General features: G+C 40.8%; 1 protein-coding gene across 1 annotated transcript in view; it reads left to right on the top strand.

Moving 5' to 3' along the window:
* Positions 1 to 9,821, top strand: part of Slc35d2 (solute carrier family 35 member D2) — a 65,495-nt gene extending 55,674 nt beyond the window's left edge. The window contains exons 11-12 of the mRNA XM_070033712.1: positions 936 to 1,018; positions 2,847 to 9,821. Coding sequence (XP_069889813.1) covers positions 936 to 1,018; positions 2,847 to 2,961 — 198 coding nt within the window. The 3' untranslated portion in view covers positions 2,962 to 9,821. The remainder of the gene's footprint in view (positions 1 to 935; positions 1,019 to 2,846) is intronic.
* The last annotated feature ends 14,515 nt before the right edge of the window (positions 9,822 to 24,336 follow it).

Here is a 24,336-nt window from a genome sequence, read left to right as displayed (position 1 = left end):
TTGGGAAAAAGAAGTAGAAACTGAGAAGAACAAAAGACCCAAAATATCTATGATATCTATGATTACCTTACTGTGACAAACTGTTTCCAGCTAGGCCTGTGGTCAACTTGTAGGTTAGGTATTTGTGTGTATGTAATCTGACCACACAGGTACACAGTACATGCTACACACTAGACAGTATCCGCCCCTCTCCCCCCCACATATACACAGTGGAGATATCCCAAATTCCATTTCATAGCTTTCTTTTTCTGGCCATGTGAACTCAAGAGTGATCAAGAAAACCTTGCTTCAGCTATCCAGTGGCTTTCTAGATTCCTTAGGACCGAGCACTGATTAGAATTTATTAGATGTCTCTACTCTGTAGATGTTTACTGTCAATATGATTAAAATTTGCTACCCATGATAGTAAAAGAAGGGATTGGGCAAGCTGATTACATCTCAACTTTGCCGTTTTTGCTTGAAAATGGGGTAGTTCTGGTTTTTTTTTATTTTTCTGTTTGTTTTTTGGTTATGGGGCTTGAACTCTGGGCCTAGGCACTGTCCCTGAGCTCTTCAGCTCAAGGCAAGTGCTCCACTTGAGCCACAGTGCCACTTCTGGTTTTCTGAGTAGGTTATTGGAGATAAGAGTCTCACAGACTTTCTTGCCCAGGCTGGCTTTGAACCATGATCCTCAGATCTCAGCCTCCTGAGTAGCTAGGATCACAGGCATGAGCCACCGGTGCCCCGCTTGGGAGTTCTGTTATTATATCATCGTTTACTTCATTTCATTAGAAAGCTACCCATAATGGCTTCTCATTTACTTATTCAGCATTTCACAAACTTGTAAAAATCACCATGCAATGTAACTAAAATGTTCAGTTTTAGGTTTTACCATGTGATATGCTGTCTGCTAAACCTTTTCCTTTTACTGACAAGTTGTCTCTCTTTATCTGCAGAATGTGTCTGTTGCCTACATTGGGATGTTAGTAGGTGGAGACTACATTTTCTCCCTGTTAAACTTTGTAGGATTAAATATTTGGTGAGTGAAATGTTTAAATGAACTCATTTTAGGAAAATCAGACATTTGATGAAAGTGATAAAAGTACAAAGAAAGATGTTACATTTTCTAGTTTTGCCCTGCTGTGATTGAACTCAGGGCCATAACCATGTTGGGCAAGCAATGAGCTGCAGAACCTCACCAACCCTAGTTCCTCTGGTCTTCTAAATTTTGCTTTTATGCTACCACAGGACCAGTTATTCTTAGGGGAAAAAATGAAGTATTTATGTAATGAGTGATAGTGTGGATAATCTCTTTTTTCAAAATAGGAACTCGTTCTCTGGCTCTGGGACCTTGCTTAGTAAGTGGGTACTTGCTGGGGTGGTATTCAGAGCCGTTTACTCTCGCTTGTTTTTTTTGCTTAAGGTTAGCACTCATCACTTGAGCCATGCCTCTACTTTTGGCTTTCTGCTCGTTAATTGGAGATAATAATCTCTGGATTTGTCTGCCAGATTGGCTTTGAACTATGATCCTCAGTTCTCAGCTTTCTGAATAGCTAGGATTCCAGACATAAGCCCAGCTTTTCTGTTATTATTATTATTATTATTTTCAAATAGTGTAGAAAGTTTTTTTTAATTATGTTTTTAAGTAGTTGTATAAAGGAGTTACCATTCAACAAATCAGTTAATAGGTACAGTAACTGAACATGTCAATTTAGGTATACAGTGCATCTTGATCATAGTCTGTCCCTCCTTCATCTTCTCTCTCCTCATCCATCCTGTCACCTGTTTCCTCAAGTTTCCTAGTTCCATTTTCACATATGTACTTGAATATGATAACACCAATGGAATTCATACCCCATCCCTTTCTTCATTTGTCTGCCTCCTTCCTTTTAGCCCCCATCCACCTAAGTCAAGACACGTTTCAGCTTCTTGGAATTAATTTTTTGTTTAAAAAATCTGTCTGTTGTTTGTTCAAAAGGATTACTTCATGGAATCTCACTCCTGTATACATCATACTTTAATCAGGTTGGTCGTATGCATATGCATATGCCCTTTCCTCTATTTTTATGACGATTTCCTGGGTAGCCCCACTGGATAATGTATCATGAACATCTGAATGTCTGAGACTTGAACTCCATTCACACAACTTCACACAAAGGTCTCCTAAGTTATCTGTCTTCCTCTTGCCAAGTGGGTCTCATTAACTTTCTTTCAAAGTGCTGTGCCCTTAGATGCTGTAAGGATTAATGAGGCTACTTTTGCAACACATTTTAGGACACTCTTAGAGGATAATTATACATAGTTTATTCAATTAAAAAAAAATCAAAAGACTAAACCCAAGCTGGGTACCGGTAGCTCATGCTTATAATCCCAGCTTCCCAGGAGACTGAGATCTGGAAGATCACTGAAGCCAGCCCAGGAAGAAAAGCTAGGGAGATTCCAACTCTACTTAACCAGCAAAATGCCAGACTGGAGGTATGGCTCAAGTGGTAAGAGCAGCAGATATAAACAAGAAAGCCAAGTGTGAGAGTGTAAGGCCTTGAGTTAAAGCCCCATTTCTGGCACAAAACAAATCAAAACTATCATCTTCATCTTCATCATCAACAACAACAACAATAGCAACAACAAAAAACTAAGTATTTTCTGAGGTTCTATTTTAGAATTGCTCATTTTAGAGTTGCCCTTAAATGTTTATGAATAAGAGGAAAATTTCTCATTAAACAATCTTGACTTGAGGACAAAACAGCAGAGGTCTGAATGTTGCTCTCCAAATTAAGCTGTATTTATAAGACTATCAACAAATGCGGCAGGTAGACCTTGTGGAATCTCAGTTATGTAATTGCACTTTCTTTGTTTTCTCTTACTAGTATGGCAGGTGGTTTGAGATATTCCTTTTTAACACTAAGCAGCCAATTAAAACCTAAGCAGCCGGTGGATGAAGAGAATATCCCTGCAGATGTGAAGAGTTCGATGGGAAGCTGAATTGCAGACCTGGCCTGGGGCCAGCACGAATGTGCAGCCAGAAGTTTACACTTGGGACATTCAAAGCACACACCGAGATGCCTTCAGATACAAAGAGAACTACCTCACAGGCCACTGCGCCATCAGCCCTCGGGGAACCTGGGAGACCTACTATGTGGAGCCTTCCCAGACAGCAGCCAGTTTGTTCAAAGCCACCCATTGGGACTTGCTTGGTAGGGTCCTGAGTATTCCTATACATACTGCCATGTCCCCTGGGGCTGAAGGGGGGGGTGATGCTACACTGGTAACTTGTGTCATCAGCACCTTGGCCTTCATTTCCAAGGTCCCAGCCAAAGCTAAGTGCAGGCAAGAACATTTTTGTTTCAACAGTTGAAATAAACATTGGTTTATTTTAATTTTTAAAAAACTGCCAGGATAGTTACTTGTTAGCTTTGACTTAAGCTATGTTGCTATCCTTTCTTAACCATCAGAGTGAAATAAATAATTGTTCCACTGTATGCTATGGAGGTAATGCTATAGATAAGCAGAAAATACTAAGTCAGTTATTCACAGTGTAGAAAGAAATTCCACCTTGAAGGAATTGTTAGATACTTTTTTCAAGATTCAAGTTAGGAAGAACTGCAAAATAATGGGGAATATGCTCAGTGTCTTTCCTGTCTATAAGTATCTTATTGTTGTTGGAAATGGCTCTGGATAGTGGGGTGTCACATAGGAATAAGGCTGCCTACTCAAAAGGAGCTCAGCAAAGCAATGAAAGCACTACCTCAAAAATAACCAACAGAGCTGGGTTGTAAGTCAGTGGCAAAACACTTGCCTAGCACGTGCAAAGTCCTGGGTTCAATCCCCAGTACCAAAAAAAGAAAAGACAAAAAATACAGTTTACAAAAAAAACCCAAACAAAAAAATAACCAACAAATGTAAAAAGACTGAAGGTGTGACTGAAGTAGTAGAGTGCTTGCCTTCCTTCCTTCCTTCCTTCCTTCCTTCCTTCCTTCTTTTCCTTCCCCTTGCCTCTTGAGCACTGGGATTATAGGTATGTACAACCTACCACAGCTGGTAAGTTTTCTTCCTTTTAAAGTCCAAATGTATTATATGTACAGACCACGTGTATCTATTCATTCATCCATTGATGGTCACTGGGATTTTTGTGAATAATGCTAGTGTAACTATGAGAGTACAGGTATTTCCAGACCCTGTTTTCAAGGGCTTTCCTATAATCCCAGCACTCAGGACTCTGATGTAGGAGGTTCTCAAGGTTCAAAGTTAGTTTGGGCTGTGTATCAAGACCCTATCTTTATAAAAAGGCACAGTTATCAGTTGTTGTTGTTTATCGTTAGATATATACTCAGAAGTGGAATTGATAGGTCATATAGAAATATGAACATTCTGTTTCTAAATTTTGAGGACTTTCTATACAGAACTGTTTCCATAATGGCTTCCACCTTGCATTCCTAACAACAGTTCTAACTTCTTGTTACACCATTGATAACATTAGTTTTTGCTGTTTTGTCTTTGTTTTTGCTAGTAGACATTCTAATGAGGTATTGTTTATTGCTTTGCTTCTTCCTAATTTACCCACTAGTAATGTTGAGCTTTTTTTTTCATGAGCTTTCTTTTTTTTTTAATTTTATTTTATTTTATTTGAGAACATACTGTACAGAGGGGCTACAATTACATGGGCAGGATAATGCATACATTTCTTACCAAGCATTGCAGCCTCCTCCTTTGTTTACCCTTCACCTCCCTTCCCAGCCTCCCCCCTCCCTCCACCCAATTATACCCCCCTCCCACCCCCACACCGACATTGTAAAGCTGGTTTTGACATGACATTTTGTACTTCTCATTGTTGCAACAGGTCCACCTGAATCCTTAAACGACTTGTTTGTCCCCATCTCCTCCTAACCCCCGCTTTCACTATATTTCATGAGCTTTCTAGCCATTTGTGTATCTCCTTTTAGAAACATCTGTTTTATTTTTTGCAGCACTGGAGATCAAATTCAGGATCTTGTACATGCTAGGCAGGCACTCTACCACTTAGTTACACCTCCAGTTTCTTTACATTTGTTGGTTATTTTTGAGTTAGTATTTTCCTTTATGTCCAGGCCAATGTGGACTTCAGTTCTCTTACTTGTATTTCCCATGTTCCTGGGAAAACTGGAAGTGGTGCTGTGGCTCAAGTGGTAGAGTGCTAGCCTTGAGCTGAAAAGCTGAGGAACTGCGCCCAGGCACAGAGTTCAAGCCCCATGACTGACAAAAAAAAAAAAAAAAATCTTTTTGCCCAGGCTGGCCTTGAACCTTGATCCCCCAATCTCAGCTTCCCATGTTACATGCTTGAGACACCATGCTCAGCCCCCTTCTCTATTTCTTAATCATATTGTTTGTTTTGTTGCTGTTAGGTTTTAGGTGGTTGTTGTTGCTGCTGTTGTTGTTGTTATTATTATTATTACTTCACTTTACTTCCTGAACCACGGCATTTGGACTTCTACAAACTACTTTCAACACATTTTGTTCTATTAGCAACATCTTTTCTGAAATTCAGAGACCAAAATTGCTGGGAAATACAAAAAACTAGCTTTGTTTTTCTTTCAAAATGTGTTCCCTTTAGCTCCAAGTTTTCTTCTTGGAATTCTTAGACTAATTTTTCCTGCTTCACTTGTGGCCAGCAGAGGGCACCCAAAGAGCAGTCTTGTAGCTGCATAGAAGGTAACAATCCTGCTTTTGAATTAAGGTCAGTTAGTGTGCTGGGTGCAGAGCAGTGACAGAACGATCTATAAGCCTCCAGGAGGCTAAGGAAGAAATGTGCATGGTAATCCAAGGTTCTAGATTTTATTTTTCATTAAATGCATAAACACTTGGCTGGGTACTGGTGGCTCACACCTGTAATCCTAGCTGCTAAGGAGGCTGAGATCTGAGGATCTTGGTTTCAAGACAGCTGGGGCAGTTATGAGGCTCTTATTTCCAATTATGCACCAAAAAAGCTGGAAGTGGAGCTAGGATCAAGTAGTAGAGTGCCAGCCTTGAGAGGAAAAGGTAAAATACAGTACCCAGACCCTGGGTTCAAGCCCCAATATTGACACAAAAACAAGCTCAGAACACCAAAAATACTTGAAGGGGCAAAGAGAATTTATTTAATTTCTTGATATTTTGTATACTTTTGCCAGAATTATGTAAATATAAGGTATTGCAAGTAACTCTTAATTTTGTTTCTATACATTAAATGTATCACAAGTACAGAAATAGTAGCTGTTTTGACAGCCGAGGTTATTGCTTATGGACAGGCCCTAGTTTAGAAAAGAGTTCTTTTAAACATATTTTCTGTACCATCAGGAAAATAGCAAAGGTACAATTATTAATAGTTTAGTTAGTTACTTTTCCTTTTGCCTTGTCTTTTTCACTCTTGTGGCTTGGTTACCTGGACTTGGGGATCATTTTCTGTGAATGGACATGTGTATTTATTTGCTAGTGTATTTGGGCAGCTGGAACTTGCCAAGGGCCAAAAACTAACCTAATCAGAAGTAGCTGCTGTGTAGTACCTCTCAGGAAGTTTCCCTTCTGTTTTCAGATGCTAAAGAAAAGCCTATGTCTGTTAGCATGAAGCTAGAAATGCCTAAGCCATTCCTGGGTACCTCCTGGGAGTGTGAGTCAGGCACATCACATATAGTGAGCCTGGGAGAGAAACTGTAGAAACCTGGCTCCAGGACCTCTCCTTGCACAAGGATTCCATTTTGTTGCTTCTTTTTCTTTCAAACAAATCTGCTCTATTCCGCTTTAAACACGTTTCTGCCCTTTAATTCTTTAATCAGCAGAGAAAATGAGCCTAAACCCTAGAAGGCATTATTAGCTTCACATGAGGGCAGAGGGAGACTAAGTATTTCAACTCATCTGCAGGTTATGGACATAAGTTTTAGGATGAAATACAGAAAGGATTGGGGCAGATGATGCAAGGTATGCATATTACTGGTCAAAGTTGTAGTCTGGTTGTTCATTACCTCAGGATTAGTTATTGTGTTGGTCAATTTGAAGGTATTCTGGCTAAGGATAAACTAGCTTCTGTGGGTTCTTTTCTTCTGGTATAGGGGCTTGAACTCAGGATTTAGGTGCTTCCCTTTCCTTTTTCACTCAAAGCTAGTACTTTCTCATTTGAGCTACTGCTTTCACCTTTTTGCTGGTTAGTTGCAGGAAAGAGTGTCTTGGGTTTGTCTGGCTTTGAACCCTGATCCTCTGATCTCAGCCTCCTGAGTAGCTAGGACTATAGGTGGAGCCTGGCTATCATGGAGTCCATTTTTTTTTTTTAGTTTAATTTTGTTTGTTTTGGCATTCTTAAAATAGTACTCAGGCTGCCTTGTTAGATTGCACTGCAGAAAATAGCTACAAAGTTTATAAGAAAAATCCAAAAGAAAATTAACATGAAAAAAAGTTGAAATTAGTTTGAAAAGTATTTATTAGAGGCATTTGCCATAAACCTGATTATAATTGCTTAAGTAAAGGATCAAAACTGGGACTGGGAATGTGGCTTAGTGGTAGAGTGCTTGCCTAGCATTCATGAAGCCATAGGTTTGCTTCTTCTGTACCATATAAACAGAAAAGGCTGGAAGTGGTGCTGTGACCTGTGGTAAAGTGCTAGCCTGAGCACAGAGAGGCTCAGGGACAGTGCCCAGGCCTGAGTTTCAAGCTCCAGGACTGGCAAAAAAAATTTTTTTTAAAGAAAAGGATTAACACTGAGGATGAAAAAAGACTTTGAACAAAGTCATGGAGTCATGGCTTAGTAGTGGAGCACACACCCAGCAAGCCCAAAGCCCTGAGTTCAAATCCTAGTACTTAAAAAAGTTAGAATTTTGAAGGAAGTTTAGCAATTGCCCAAACAGCCTAGTTTGTCTATTACATACATAATTTTAGGATAATAGTTATGACTGATACCATTATGTCAGGACCATCAAACCATCCTCATTTTCTTTCTTTTCTTTTCTTTTTGTTGGTTGTGGGGCTTGAACTCTGGGCTTGAGTGCCATCCGTCCATCAGCTCTTCAGCTCAAGGCTAGTGCTCTAGCACTTGAGTTACAATGCCACTTCCCATTTTCTGGTGGTTTATTGGAGATAAGAGTTTCACGGACTTTCCTGCCTGGGCTGGCTTTGAACCTCAATCCTCAGATTTCAGCCTCCTGAGTAGCTAGGATTACAGGCATGAGCCACTGGCGCCCGGCTTCATCCTCATTTTCTTAAAGATACACTTAAAATTTCAGTGTAAGGAATGACTCTACACAAACACACACACACACATACACACACGTTCAATGAAAGGTTACTTTTATGTACAAACTCCCACTTAATCCCCATTTGACTTTTAATAATAAATGAGGGCTGGGAGTATGGCTCAGGAGTAGAGTGCTTGTCCAGAAAGCATAAGGCCCTGAGTTCAAAACCCCAGTACCACTAAAAATAGAAATAATAAAGAAAATGAGAATAAATGAAAAAAATAATTCAAGTAGAATGTACTTGTCTACACATCTACCCTTTAGGTGTCCAATACACAATTATTTTAATTATTTGGGTGCCCCTGCCTAGAATTCAGAGTTTGGGCATGTCTAATTCTCTGTGTTTAAAGATGATAGGATCACTAGGAATATGAGCATGTCTAATTCTCTGTGTTTCAAGATGACAGTTAGGATCACTAGGAATATGGACCTGAAAAAGTTAGCACCACTAACAGTTTTAGTTTGGATGCCACAGCTCTGGCAAACTATTCTGCCAAGATTTGCATTACATCCAAAAGACCCAGACAAAATGGGTATCATAAGAAACATAAGAAAACATTTAACATCCAAAAGACCCGGACAAAATGGGTATCACAGCTATGTTGCTAATTTAGTTTTTCCTTTTGAAGCAAAACTTAGATTTATGTTAGTAAAGTAACAACTCTGACTTCCCCTCCCCCCCCCAAACAACAGAAACCCAAATTAGTTCAGATGAACCTAACTGGCTCAGAAAAACCTGCCAAACCACAAGGAATCCCACAGTTACCTGTCAAATGGCAAAACTCCTAGTTACTTCAAAAGTTCCCAAATAGTTGAGAAGAGGTCCCAAAAGACAAGGAAAAGGAAGAGCAAGCCTGAGGTGCAGGTGCACTGGTTGGGAGGAAAAGTTTAACTAAAGGTCAGACTTCAGGCCTGTGGAGTCTATGTATTCACTTCTCTGCCTCAGCAAGTGGTGGTAAAAAAAAAAAAAAACAAAAAAAAAAAACAAGAAATAAATTCCTAAATAAATGTGATTTTAGCAGCCGCCTCTCTGAGAGGGAACCTTCTTTTCTGCCCTCCAGGGTCAGCTGGTCATGGATGGCCTAAAGACTAAAGGGCAGATTTTCTCCAGACTCTGGCTTGTCAAAGTTGTAATGAGAGCTCTAGGCCAGAGACTCAGCTTTATGAGTTTCACCATGTCAGGTCTAGCCACTCATCCCAATTACTCCAAATAAAGAGATTAATAGTAGCCAGGCACTGGTGGCTCAGGCCTGTAATCCTAGCTACTCAGGAGGCTGAGATCTGAGGATGGTTCAAAGACAACCTTGGTAGAGAAGTCTGTGGGACTCGTCTCCAATAAACTACTCAGAAAAAAGCTGGAAGCAGTTCTGTGGTTCAAATGGTAGAGTGTTGGCTTTGAATACAAAGAGCACCCAGGCACTGAGTCCAAACCCCAAGACTGGCAAAGAAGAAAGAAAAGAAAGAAAGAAAGAAAGAAAGAAAGAAAGAAAGAAAGAAAGAAAGAAAGAAAGAAAGAAAGAAAGAAAGGAAGGAAGGAAGGAAGGAAGGAAGGAAGGAAGGAAGGAAGGAAGGAAGGAAGGAAGGAAGGACAGAGGAAGAAAGAAGAAAGACAGACAGAAAAGAAAGAAAGGAAGGAAGGAAGGAAGGAAGGACAGAGAAAGAAAGACAGAAAGAAAGAGAAGAAAGAAAGAAAGGAAGGAAGGAAGGAAAAGAAAGAAGGAAGGAAGGAAGGAAGAATTGGGGCAGGGGTGAAAGGACTGTATCATAAAATAGTCTCACTCAGTTAAAATTGTAAGTGGTGTGATTGCTCCTTGTCTCAGGATTGGTCAGTTAGAAACTTGTCAAGATAAGTGTTGTTGGCTACTGGGGTATAGACTCCAATTTTGTCACAATATGTTTATTCATAACACTTGTCTTCCCTGGAATCCAAGGTGTTGTAAAGGGAGACAGAGCATTGGCAGGCTTAAGAGTCCTTGAAACTCTTATCTTCAATTAATCACTAGAAAATCAGAAGTGGCACAGTGGCTCAAAGTGATAGGGTATTAGCCTTGAGGGAAAAATCTCAGAGACAGTCAAGCCCTGACTTCAAGCTCCACTATGGACCAAAAAAAAGGAAGAAAGAAAAAGAAGGAAAGAAAGAAAGAAAGAAAGAAAGGAAGGAAGGAAGGAAGGAAGGAAGGAAGGAAGGAAGGAAGGAAGGAAGGAAGGAAGGAGGGAAGGAAGGAAGGAAGGAAAAAGAAAAGTAATCCATTTTATTTTTTAATATATATTTTTATTATAAAGATAGTGTACAGAGGGGTTACAGTTACATGAGTAAGGTAATGAGTACATTTCCTATCGAGCATTGTTACTCCCTCCTTTGTTTTTCTCCTACCATTCCTTCCCTCCCCACCTCCCCAACTCCTCCCTCCCTCACCCAAAAGTTGTAAAGTTCGTTTTCAACATAGTGTCTTGTACATCTCATTGTTACAATGGCTCAACCTGTATCCTTATTTCAGCATTTTGTTATTTCCCTTCTCCTCCCCAAATTAGAAAAATGTATATAAGATTCAGGACACTGGAATCAAATACAGTGAAAACAAGGGTTATACCATGGGGGAAGAACATACAAAAGAAATAAAAAATTACATAGTACATTATAAGTACATTAAAAACAGCAGCAACAAAGATAAAACTTCTTGTGTCTCTATCTTGGGGATCAACAACACCACCCCATTTGTTAGGAAATGGAAAGACTTGGAAAAAAATTATATTAAGTGAAGTAAGCCAGGCCAAAAGAAACATAGGTCCCATGGTTTCCCTTATCTTCAATAACTAGTATATGTCTAGAACAAGCAGAAAATGTCAAAAGCTACGTACATATGACCATATAAGATGATGCTAAACCCACTTCATTTAAACCAGAATATGAAGAAAACTCACACATTCTTCAAAGCACTAAGCTAAACCATAGGCCCAAGTAGTTTACCAGAAGGAACCAGGAAAAGGCGCAACTAAGAGTTTCAGTGTCAGAATGAATTGGCCTCAGTTGATTAACTGGAGATAACTTGCCTGAATTAACAGGATCATTCTGATGAGCAATTTATGCATCATCAAAAACAATGGAGCAAATTATCTGGTAACTAAAGCCAGGTTGTGTAAAATAAAAATCAGGGAAGTAGGCAATCACAGAGTGTGTCACTGTCCAACTCCCAGACCCGAGGGAAAAGACTTTACTAAAACAGTCTAGCATATAGCTAAGACACAAAACAAATTCCATGGAATGTTTTGTCATTCTTTTCTTCTTAGGGACTTTGTGTCTGTTTTGCCTAAATGAGATACTTGAAGTCATACAGTTCCAGGAAGCCAATAAACAATACAGACAGTTGTTTCTCCACCACCAGGTGAAGAGGGGTCTAGTGCCTAAAAGCTAGTTTCAACAAGACATTCCAAGAGACTCAAAGAAACAGTAGTGTATAAAAATGTGACCCATAAAAGCAGGCAACAAGTCAAGCACCAAGTGGCTAATACCTGTAACCCTAGCTACTCAGTAGGCTGAGATCTGAGGATCTTATTTCAAAATCAGTCTGGGAAGGAAACTCTGTAAGGCTCTTATTTCCAATTAACCACCAGAAACCCAGAAGAGGAGCTATCAGTCAAGTGGTAAAGTGCCAGCCTTGAGTGAAAATAAGAAACGGTGCCCAAACCCTGGGTTCAAGCAACAGTACCCACACACCCACACCCACTCCCCCCTCCCACACACACACACATACACACACCAAAAACCCAGCAGGCAACAGGATAGCATCTGGAAGTGCTGAAATTGACAAGCCTTGTACCAAGTACCCTCCAGTGCAGACTCCTTTTTCTGGTTTTCCCGCTTTCTGATGTGGGATCTACAATAGACACTAGACATGACCCACTACCTCTACCCAGGTCCTGCCAGATTCTAATACTAGAGGACCATAAAGGACCTAGAATGAAGCTTCTGAATTTTTTTTTTGCCTTTGTTCTTTGTTTTACTTTTATTTACCTTACTTCTTTTACTGTATTCTTTTTTTTCTTTTTTGTCAGTCACGGGGCTTGAAATCTAGGCCTGGGCATTGTCCCTGAGCAATTCAGCTCAAGACCAGAGCTCTACCACTTGAGCCACAGTGCTACTCCTGATTTTCTAGTGGTTAATTGGAGATAAGAGTCTCACCTGCCTGGGGTGACTTTGAACTGTGATCCTCAAATCTCAGCCTCCTGAGTAGCTAAGATTACAGGCATCAGCACCCAGCACCCAGCTACTGTATTCTTTTTTGAGGGGGGGGGCATCCGGTTGTGGGGCCTGAACTCTGGGCCTGGGCGCTGTCCCTCAGCTCTTCAGCTCAAGGCTAGCGCTCTACCACTTGAGCCATAGTACCACTTCCGGCTTTTTTTTTTCTTTTTGCTTATGTGGTGCTGAGGAATCGAACCCAGGGCCTCAGGCATGCAAGGCAAGTGCTCTACCACTGACCCACCTTCCCAGCCCAGCTACTGTATTCTTAAGTACTCCTTTTTAAACTTATATATTTAGGCAGCACTGGGGTTTGAACTTTGAGCTTTCTATTTGTTAATAAGCTCTCTACCACATGAACAATGCCTTCAACCCCTTTTACTTTAGTTATTTTTCAGATAGGGGTTACATTTTGCCTGAAATTGGCCTTAGACTGTGATCCTCTTACCTATGCCTTCCGTGTTGCTAATATTAAAGATATGTTTGACTTACTGGTTGAGATGGGAATCTTTCTAACTTTTTTTTTGTACAGGATGGCCTCAAACCACAATCTTCCCAATCTCTGTCTCCTGAGGAGTTGGGATTACAGATGTGAGACAAAGCGTTCCCAAATGTTTAATGTGATTATTTTTAATTATTCTTCTTGGATTTATCTAATTATATTTATGCATGTTTTCTTTTTTTAATAGAGATTTTATTGTGAAAATACCATACAGAGGGGTTACAATTACATGAGCAAGGTAATGAGTACATTTCTTATCAAGCATTGTTACCTCCTCCTTTGTTTTTCCCCTTACCATCCCTTCCTACTGCCCCCCCAGTTCCCTCTCCCCATCCTGCACCAAAGTTGTAAAGTTCGTTTTTTGACATAACGTCTTGTACATCTCATTGTTGCAATGGGTCCACCTGAATCCCTCTTTAAACAATTTGTTTTTTTCCTTCCCCTCCACAAATTATACCAACATCGAAAGACTTGGAAAAAATTAGATTAGGTGAAGTAAACTAGGCCCAAAGAAACATAGGTCCCATGGTTTCCCTTATTTGCAATAACTAGTATATGTCTGAGATACCTTTCTTTTATATTGCTGAATAATATTCCATTGCATGGATGCAGTACATCGTGTTCATTCATTCATGAAACATTTAAGTTGTCTCTCCTTTGGACTATTTTGAATAATGCATGACCATTTCCATATTCATTTTAAAGGATTTTCCCTAAAAACTATTTTAATGGGCTGGGAAGGTGGCTCAGTGGTAGAGTGCTTGCCTTGCATGCATGAGGTCCTGGGTTTGATTCCTCCACACCACATAAGCAGAAAAAAAAAAGCCGGAAGTGGCGCTGTGGTTTTCAAGTGGTAGAGCACTAGCCTTGAGCTGAAGTGCTAAGGAACAGCACCCAGGCCCAGAGTTCAAGCCCCACGACAGACCAAAAACAAACAAACAAACAAAATACTATTTTAACAAAAATAGCACATGAAGTTCTACTTCTTTTATTTTATTAATGTAAGTTTCAAAGTTAAAAAGAAGAAATAGTTTCTGAAAAATATACTTTTTGAACTTAGAAAACATAAGGAGACGCTGAAAAGAAACTGTAAATGAGTTGAATGTTTAACATAATTCTAAGAATCCCAATTTTTGTTTCATTATATGCACGTTTTCTTTATAATTGGATAACTTATCGCTTACTAGTTTTCATGTTCTTTTCCTTTACTTCTTTTTTTCTCTTTCCCTACTTCTTACTTTATCCTCCTTTGTTTAACTCAAGTTTTTTCTTTTGCAGTTTTCTTTTGGGGTTTGAACTCCCCAGGACTCTGAGCTTTCTAGGCAGACACTCTAAGTCTTAAACTTGGCCCCAAACCCATTTCACCTTCATTATTTGTCAAATAGAATCTCACATTTATGTCTGGATGAGCCTGGACTGCAAGTCTCCTATTAATGCTTCCCATGTAGCATTAATTGATGACATATAGCATGAGAGGACCAGGCATGTAACACTGCTTATACTCCATATTTTATTGATTGGGATGGGATTTCATAAACTTCTTGATTGATTTGGCCTCAAACTGCAATCATCCCAATCTCTGTCGTCTAAGTAGTTAGGATTACAGAAGTAACTGAGTGGTATGATTTATTATTACTTTTGCCTTTATTAACTTTTTTTAACTTCATAATATTACATTACTTTTATCCTGTTACTTGTCTTTCTTTCTCTCTTTTTCTTGGTGAGTGGTGGAGTTTGGACTCTGGGCCTGGGTGCTGTCCCTCAGCTCTTCAGCTCAAGGCTAGCACTCTACGTAGCACTTGAGCCACAGGGCCACTTCCAGTTTTCTGGTGGTTTATTGGAGGTAAGAGTCTCATGGACTTTCCTGCCTGGGCTGGCTTTGAACCACGATCCTTAGATCTCCACCTCCTGAGTAGCTAAGATTACAGGTATGAACCACTAGCACCTGGCTCTATCCTGTAACTTTTCTATGACTATGGGTAGTATTTGTCTTTAATGATTTTTATTGTATTCCTATATCTGACTTGTTTTATGTAGATACTGGAGAGTAAGCCTTTAAGAGAAGGCTGCTCACTAAAAGTAGAAGACATATCCATCCTAATAGCCACACATATTTTAACATTGAAACATAAGAAATATGGAGAAGCAAGACAACATGATGCCTCAAAAAATTCATTTTTCAATAATTGAATACAAAGATATTGAAATAGCTGAAATGCTAAAAGAAATCCAAAACATTAGTTTAAAAAATAACCAATAGGGGCCGCGGCGGGGACGGGGGCCCCCGGGGTTGCCCGCTGCCGGCCATGACCGCCTTTGTTGCGAGGCGGCGGGCAGCGCCGGTTCTCCACCCCTGGCAGAAATGGAGTCTACAACCTACCCTCTCAATTTGACCCTGAAAGAAGAAGAGGAAGAAGAAGAGATTCAGTGCTGGGAACTGAAGGATGGCCCAACCGATATGCAAAAAGTACGAATCTGCTCAGAAGGTGGATGGGATGAGAAACAAAAACAAAAACAAAACAAACAATGGATCCCCAGACCCAGGATTTGGATTCAAGCTTTGGAGAATAGCTTTGGAGAGGATGTGAAGTGGCCACCCTGCTGTTCCAGCCCTATTTGATGAGGTGGCCATATATTTTTCTGATGAGGAGTGGGAAGTTTTGACGGACCAACAAAAGGCCCTCTACCGGGAAGTCATGAGGATGAATTATGAAACTATTCTGTCCCTGGAATTCCCATTTCCTAAGCCAGACATGATCACTCGTTTGGAAAGGGAGGAAGAGTCTCATAATTCTGACGAGCGGCAGCTACAAGGAGGACCCGTTACAGAAAATGAAGAATCTGATGTAAAGCCTCCAGATTGGGCAACCCCAATGAATACCACCTCCCACTTCCCTCTGCCTCAGCATCTTGACAGCTTTGGCCTGCGCCTGCCTCGGGACATCACTGAGCTGCCTGCATGGAGTGAGGGGTATCCCTTCTGCATGGCCATAGGCTTCCTGGGATACAAACTCTCGGCTGATGACATAGCTGGGAAGTTTCAGTTCAGCCGGGGATGTGCCGCAGTTATGACGCAGGATTCAAGTTGATGGTGGTAGAGTATGCCGAGAGCACCAACAACTGCCAGGCTGCCAAGCAGTTTGGAGTATTCGAAAAAAAGTTCGAGACTGGCGCAAGGTGAAGCCACAGCTGCAGAATGCCCATGCCATGCGACAGGCATTCCGAGGCCCCAAGAATGGCAGGTTTGCTCTGGTGGACCAACGCATGGCTGAGTATGTCAGATACATGCAGGCCAAAGGGAACCCCATAACTAGGGAGGCCATGCAGCTGAAAGCTCTTGAAATTGCCCAAGAAATGAACATTCCAGAGAAAGTGTTTAAAGCAAGCTTGGGTTGGTGTCGAAGAATGATGAGAAGGTATGACCTGTCTCTGAGGCACAAAGTGCCTGTACCCCAGCACCTGCCTGAAGACCTGACTGAGAAGCTCATCACTTACCAGCAGACTGTGTTATCTTTGCGCAGGGCGCATGACTACGAGGTGACACAGATGGGGAATGCAGACGAGACACCCATCTGCTTGGAGGTGCCATCCAGGGTTACTGTTGACAACCAGGGTGAAAAGCCTGTGTTGGTCAAGACTCCAGGCAGGGAGAAACTAAGGATCACGGCCATGCTTGGTGTCTTGGCTGATGGGAAGAAGTTACCTCCGTATATCATTTTGAGGGGAACCTACATTCCCCCGGGAAAGTTTCCCAGCGGGATGGAAATCCGTTGCCATTGCTATGGGTGGATGACTGAAGACTTGCAGGACTGGTTGGAAGTGGTGTGGAAATGCAGGACAGGAGCACTTCCCAAGCAATGAGGGGTGCTGATCCTGAATGGCTTCCGGGGTCATGCCACTGATTCTGTGAAGAGTTCCATGGAGAGTCTGAACACGGACATGGTGATCATCCCCGGGAGCCTAACCCCACAGCTGCAGGTGCTGGATGTGGTTGTCTACAAGCCACTGAATGACAGTGTGTGTGCCCAGTACTCTAACTGGCTTCTGGCTGGGAACCTGGCGCTCAGCCCCACTGGGAATACCAAGAAGTCACCCCTGGGTCTCTTCCTGGAATGGGTCATGGTGGCATGGAACAGCATCTCAAGTGAATCCATTGTCCAAGGGTTCAAGTGCCACATCTCCAGCAACTTGGAGGAGGAAGATGACGAACTGTGGGAAATCGAAAGTGAGTTGCCAGGAGGAGGAGAACCACCGAAAGATTGTGATACTGAGAGCATGACTGAGGGCAACTGAAGGACCAAGCAAATGACACTATGGTTGAAACAGTTGTGGAAAATACTCAAGATCATTCTTGAAAGTATGGATGCCCAGGGAGCTCCAGTAGAGACAGTGTGGGGCTCAGAACAGTCAAGATCCACCAGCAGCCAGCACTTCCCAGGGCACAGCCCCTCATGCCCTGCCCATGAAGTGTCAGCAAAATCTCGGACCTTTAGGCACACCAGAGACTAAAACAGAAATGAAACTTGGTCCCTGTCTTCTTTTGGAGCTGACTCCATCTATCCATCAAAGAAATGTGTAAATACTACCCAGCAAAGATGTAGGCTGGAGAAGAGACCATCTGTTCACCACCACCAAGAGACATCTTATGGATACAGCTCTAGTGGTGTCCTTTGGTAAAAACAAACAAACAAACAAACTCAATACTCTGCCTTTGAAAATGCTTCCAAAAGTAGAACCTGTCCCTACATGGATCAAGACTACAGAAAAGATTTTGTACAAATATGTCACTTATGCACACCTGCTACTTACACATTTCCTTTTGAGAAATTGATTTACTAAGGATAACTATAAAATCAACACACACTGGCCTGGTGCCAGAAGATGGCTTTTCTATAGACAAACAACAGTACTGTGGAAGATGGAATTCACACAAATAATGCTGTTTTACTTATCTTCCAAATCTGGTTGGCAGCTAGACTTTTAGGGTCTTGTTTAATGGCCCTATTTTTTCATTGTTGTATTTGATGATAAGGCAAGCACTAGTACTGAAGTCCTGTTTTTCAAGCTGCCTGCAGAAGTCACTGAACTCTCTTTTGTCTCCATGGTATAAGGCCCTTTGGCTCATCTGATACTTGTTTTAATTTCTTTAACGTTCATGTCACAGAGACAGTGGAAGGTTTTAGCCCCAGCTGTTTCATGATTAACCTCCAAGAACAGGAGGCCATTGGATTTTTACATGAATTACATGCATTCCCACATAATTTGAGTATTTGAGAACATTTCTTCAAAGCTGTCTGTGCTACAAAAAAATGTATATCAGAACCTCAAAGACAAAGCCATTGCTAGAATTAACATTCCAAAAACCACTTCTCCTTCCTGTACACTGGACTCATACATTTTATAAGATGTTTTTGGCTTCCTAAAACACCTATTTCTACTCAGGTACTCATTTTCCTGTTGGTCCTGTTCTGATCTTTTTAATCCAGTTGCATAGTCACACAAGGTGGGCAATTTCACTTCTAGAGTATGAATGCTGTTCAGTGTTTGATTTAAGTCCCTCTTTGCTTTTTTTTTTAACCTATAATGCCTTTGGTCATCCAGAAGTGGCATTTAAACCTTATTATTTTCCATTCCATTTCTATTTAATTTTTCTTCCCACTGGCGTACTTTCTAGCCCTTTCTTTTTCATGTCATTTCTCTTGCAGTGGGAGCTTAAAAGATGTCATGAAATCTAATTTAAGGTTCCTGCATGGGAGCCACAGTTGTCTTGCCCAGAATAGTAGAAAATGGGTTTGACTCCTGTTTCATTCCACATCACCTCAAGTCTCATTGTCAGGTGAGAGATAATGCCTTATAGGTTGCATAGAACTGGAACTTTCCTATAGTGATGGCTTTGCTGTCAGGGTCTTCTGGGCTCACTCTTCCATTCCCTTACTATGATCTATGCCTAACAGCCCTTATCCAACTGTTTTGCAGAAAGGCTGTTCGCCTAGAATTCCTATAGCACACAAGATATAGTTGTATCCCCTAGTGATAGGAACTGACTCCAACAATAAACTTTGATAATTAAAAAAAATAACCAATACTCTCAAAGGGAATTCAAATAAACAGATGAATGAAATAGAAAGGTTCACTCAAAATTTGGAAAGAAATTCAGCAAAGAGAGATACAGGTAAGTATGATGGCACATACCTGTACATCTCAACACTTGGGAGACTAAAGCAGGTGTGTTGAGTTTAAAGCCAGTTTGAGGCATTTCTAGTACATTCTAGGGAAGCCCAAGGTACATAAGAAATCTGAGTGAGAGAGACACTGATAGAAAAAGAAAGAGACAGAGAAAGAATATCAGGGTAAGGATGAAGTCAAGTATTATATTCTGATAATAATAAAGAAAAAATAAGCAATCATAAAATCAACATGCAAGTTCTCTGTGTTATAATTATGAAATTAATCCTATGAATCTGTGGTGTAGCTACAAAGCAAAGGTTAGTAAAAGCTCTTTCGATGGAATTTTAGCAAAGATTTCTTCAGTTCTAGGGAAAGAAATGGGCATCTAAATACAGGAGTCACTTCAAATCCCACGTACATATGACTAGAAAAGAACCTCTCATATCATGTTATAGTTAAAACACCAAGATGACAGAAGCATGGAAGATTTCTGAAAACTGCAAGAGAAAAGTACCAAGTTCTGCCTATCAGAGTAATAGCAAATCTCTCAACAGAAACCCTGAAGGTCAGATGTATTTTAATTCCTGAAACAAAATAACTGCTGACTAAGATAAGTATATTCAGTAAGTTATTCTTTTTAATCAAAGGAGAAATAAAGACATCCTATTATAAGCATGAACTAAAACAATTTGTGATGACAAAGGAGGTACTGCAGAAGATACTTTAAGAATACTATACATAGAAAAAAAGCTATACATCCACAAGCACAAGAGCAAAGGAAACGTATAAATCTCCATAGGACTGTTGAACAACTGATGATTAGAAAAGAATCAAGCATCAACTCGGCACACCAGTAAGGCTCTCAGATAAAAAGAAAAGGAGAGGAAGATTCGTACATACCTTTCAATGATTACCACAAATGACAAAATGGTCCTAACTCTTCAATTAAAAGATGTAAATTGGATGAGTAGGTTAAAGAATAACATACAGCATCATGTATGTAAGATACAAGATATTGCTTTCTCATCTCACTGGCAAAGGGACACATGGACTGAATGGAAAATTATGTTCTAAACAAGTAGAACCTGAAAGCAGGTAGGACTAGCTACGCTTACACTTGACAAATTAGTTAGAAGGGACATAAAAGGTTACTGCATAATAATAAAAGGCACAACCCATTGAGAGGATGTAACTATTATAAATATATGTTATATATATATATATAGATATAGATATATACATTAAACAAACTTTACTGGATATGAAGGGGCAGATACAATAATATTAGGTATTTTCAATCCCCACTCTCTCTCAATAGATACAGCATCTAGACAGAAATATTCGCAAAGAAACCTCAGAGTTAAGTTGCTTTATACATCAAGTGGTTTGACAGATACCTATAGAATATTCTATTCAATTGTTGCAGCATATACATAAATATGGGTCCTCAGGTGTCTCTATTGTATGGTGACTTTTATTCCTTCAAATATCAAATCAGTATGGCTAGATAGGATAGCCAAGTTATGTAATCAGCCTAGGTGCTCATCTATAGAAAAATTGACAAAAAAAATGTGACACACACATGTAATATCATTTTATTCAGCCATAAAGAAGAAAGAAGGGGCTGGAGGTGTGGTTCAATTGGTAGAGCACTAACCAGTGAATGAAAGTGTCAGGTATTGAAGTCAAGTCCTGGTTTTGGACCTAAAAAGCAAAAAGAAGTCATGTCATTTTTGAGGAAATGGATGAAACTGATGACCATCATGTTCAGTAAAATAGGCCTGCTCAGAAAAATGAATATTGAATGTTTTCTCTCATTTGTAGAAACTAGAGTTTTCAATGACATAAAGCCAGATGGTAGTAGCTAATAACTGTAATCCTAGCTATTTGAGAGGCTGAAATCTGAGAATTGAGGTTCAAAGCCAGCACAGACAGGAAAGTCTGTGAGATTCTTATCTCCTTAACTCCCTCCTTCTTCCCCATCCCCAAAAGCCAGAAGTGGAGCTCTGGCTCAAGAGGTAGAGTGTTAGTCTAGAGCATAAAAGCCCAAGGACAGTACCCAGGTACTGATTTCAAGCCCCAGTACTGGTGTGTTCACACGCGTGTGCGCACACACACACACACACAGAGACATAAAAGTAAAAAGGAGACATTTTGCAAGAGGATAAGCAGGAAGAGGGAGGGGGATAACAGAAACAGAATGTAACAGTGTCTAAATATGATCAAAGTACTTATATACATATAGTAAAATATAGCCGGGTGCTGGTGGCTCACGCCTGTAATCCTAGCTACTCAGGAGGCTGAGATCTTAGGAGCACAGTTCAAAGCCAGCCTAGGCAGGAAAGTCTGTGAGACTCTTACCTCCAATTAACCACCAGAAAACCAGAAGTGGCATTGTGGCTCAAGTGGTAGAGCACTAGCCTTGAGCTGAAGAGCTGAGGGATAGCTCCCAGTCCCAGAGTTCAAGCCCCACAACCACCACCAACAACAAAAAAGTTATAATAAAATTTATTTATTTATTTATTTATTTTTGGGTCTGGTTGTGGGGCCTGAACTCTGGGCCTGAGCGCTGTCCCTCAGCTCTTCAGCTCAAGGCTAGCGCTCTACCACTTGAGCCACAGTGCCACTTCCAGCTTTTTTCTTTTTGCTTATGTGGTGCTGAAGAATCGAACCCAGGGCCCCATGCCTGCAAGGCAAGCACTCTACCAATGAGCCACCTTCCTAGCCCAAAATTTATTTATTTTGTATACTTAATACATGCTAATAAAAAAACAAGAAACAAAAAGATTTAAGATAGCAAAATAATACTCAGAGTTGCAAAGGAAAAGAACAAACAAATAACGCACAGAGGAGTCCCAACTTGGCAGACAGCAGACTTCCCAGCAGATACCTTACATGTCAGGAGAGATTTCATGAGCTTTTCACAGCACTGAAGCCAAAAAACTGTCAAGCCAGAAGATTGTCACATAGAGAATGTCTGGCAGTCACAGTGGCAGAGATCTTAGATTCTACTTGTTTCAGCTATCTACTTTTGGTATCCTGTCCTTAAAGGCACAAAGAATATCATTTGAATGGCAATTCTAGTAGGCCAAGTGGGCAGTACAAGAATAGGACAGGATAACACTATGTAGTGAAAGAAAATTCAGATCCTCCTTAGGGAACATAGCCTCGTCACGAAACCATACACAGACATTTCCAAGCAAAGTAAGACATATACAGGTAAAAACAACCAAGCACATAAGGAAAGAAGGTACCATGAATGGAAACTACCTGAACAAGAGAAAGCAACAGATTTCAGATTATTATTACCAGAATTAAAACTTCTGCTGCTCTTCATTGGTCAACAAAAGAAATCAAGAGAGAAGATACAGCCCAGTGCTGGTGGCTCACACCTGTAATCCTAGCTACTGAGGAGGCTGAGATCTGAGGATGACAGTTCAAAGCCAGCCCGGGCAGGAAAGTCCGTGAAACTCTTATTTTTATTTATTTTTTATTTTTTAAATTTTTTTTTTGGGTCCGGTCATGGGGCCTGAACTCTGGGCCTGGGCGCTGTCCCTCAGCTCTTCAGCTCAAGGCTAGCGCTCTACCACTTGAGCCACAGTGCCACTTCCAGCTTTTTTCTTTATGCTTATGTGGTGCTGAGGAATCGAACCCAGGGCCTCAGGCATGCAAGGCAAGCACTCTACCACTGAGCCACCTTCCCAGCCATGAAACTCTTTTTTTTTTTTTTTACAATTTTTTTTAAATTTAATTTTATTTTATTTGAGAACATACTGTACAGAGGGGCTACAATTACATGGGCAGGATAATGCATACATTTCTTACCAAGCATTGCAGCCTCCTCCTTTGTTTACCCTTCACCTCCCTTCCCAGCCTCCCCCCTCCCCGCACCCAATTATACCCCCCTTCCCCCCCCCACACCGACATTGTAAAGCTGGTTTCCATGAAACTCTTATCTCCAATAAACCACCAGAAAACCCGAAGTGGCGCTGTGGCTCAAGCGGTAGAGCGCTCACCTTGAGCTGAAGAGCTGAGGGATAGCACCCAAGCCTAGAGTTCAAGCCCCATAACTGACCAAAAAAAAAAAAAAAAAAGAAAGAGAGAGAAAGAGAGAGAAAAAATACTGAAGGAAGGGGACTTTATTTGAAAAAGCTGACTCAATAAGAAGTGAGACTCTTGCCATTAAGTTCTTCTTGAGGAGGGAGGGAGAAAGGCTCATGGCTGAAAAGGGCTTTTATGGGGGGAAAGGAGGAGGTGAGCATGAATGATACATGCTGAGTCTTTGTCACCCAAGTACACTATCCTCTCTTTGGACTCCAACCTTCTTCAGACTGTTAACTAAACATTAAAGAGTTAAGATGGAAGCAGTGACATTGATCAGGATGTGTTGTACTCAAAAGCTAATGTATTAAATTAAAATTCCTTTGTACAACTACTTAAAGACATACACATACACATATAGATAGATAGATGTGTGTGTACTTTTTTGTTGTTGTTGATTGTGTGGCTTGAACTCTGGGCTTGGGCACTATCCCTTGGCTCTTCAGCTCAAGGCGAGTGCTCTACCGTGTGAGCCACAGTGCCACTTCTGGTTTTCTGGTGGATTATTGGAGATAAGAATCTCATGACCTTTCCTGCCCGGTCTGGCTTTGAACTGTGCTCCTCAGATCTCAGCCTCCTGGGTAGCTAGAATTACAGGTGTGAGCCATTGGTGCCTGGCTATATATGTACTATTTTTTAGAAGAAGAAAACTAAGGAGGGAGCCTTCGCCAGCTGGCAGATATTCTGGATTGTCTGAATCACAAGCAAGGCTTAGTGATTAATAGCTCAATAATTTAAGTGGGGCTTCACTTTATCAAAAGCATTAGAAAGAAGAGCAAAAGGGAGGGAATAAAGGACAAGTCCAAAGTAGATTATAATTTTAAACTTACATTATAAGAAAAAAAGGCCCAGCAAGTGGTGCTGTGGCTCAAGTGGGAGGGCACTAACCTTGAGCTGAAGATCTGAGGGACAGTGTCCAGGCCCAGAGTTCAAACCCCACAACCAACAAAAAATAAAAATAAAAAATAAAATATTATTTCACTGGGGGCTGGGAAGGTGGCTCAGTGATAGAGCGCTTGCCTAGCATGTATGAGACCCTGGGTTCCATTCCTCAACACCATATAAATAGAAAAAGCCAGAAATGGTGCTGTGGCTCAAGTGGTAGAGTGTTAGCC

The sequence above is a fragment of the Dipodomys merriami genome, unplaced genomic scaffold, assembly GCF_024711535.1.
Source record: "Dipodomys merriami isolate MVZ:Mamm:240054 unplaced genomic scaffold, mDipMer1.0.p SCAF_22, whole genome shotgun sequence".
Classification (NCBI taxonomy): Eukaryota; Metazoa; Chordata; class Mammalia; order Rodentia; family Heteromyidae; genus Dipodomys; species Dipodomys merriami.
Note: the sequence above shows the minus strand (reverse complement) of the source record. Positions and strands in the feature narration are given on the sequence as shown.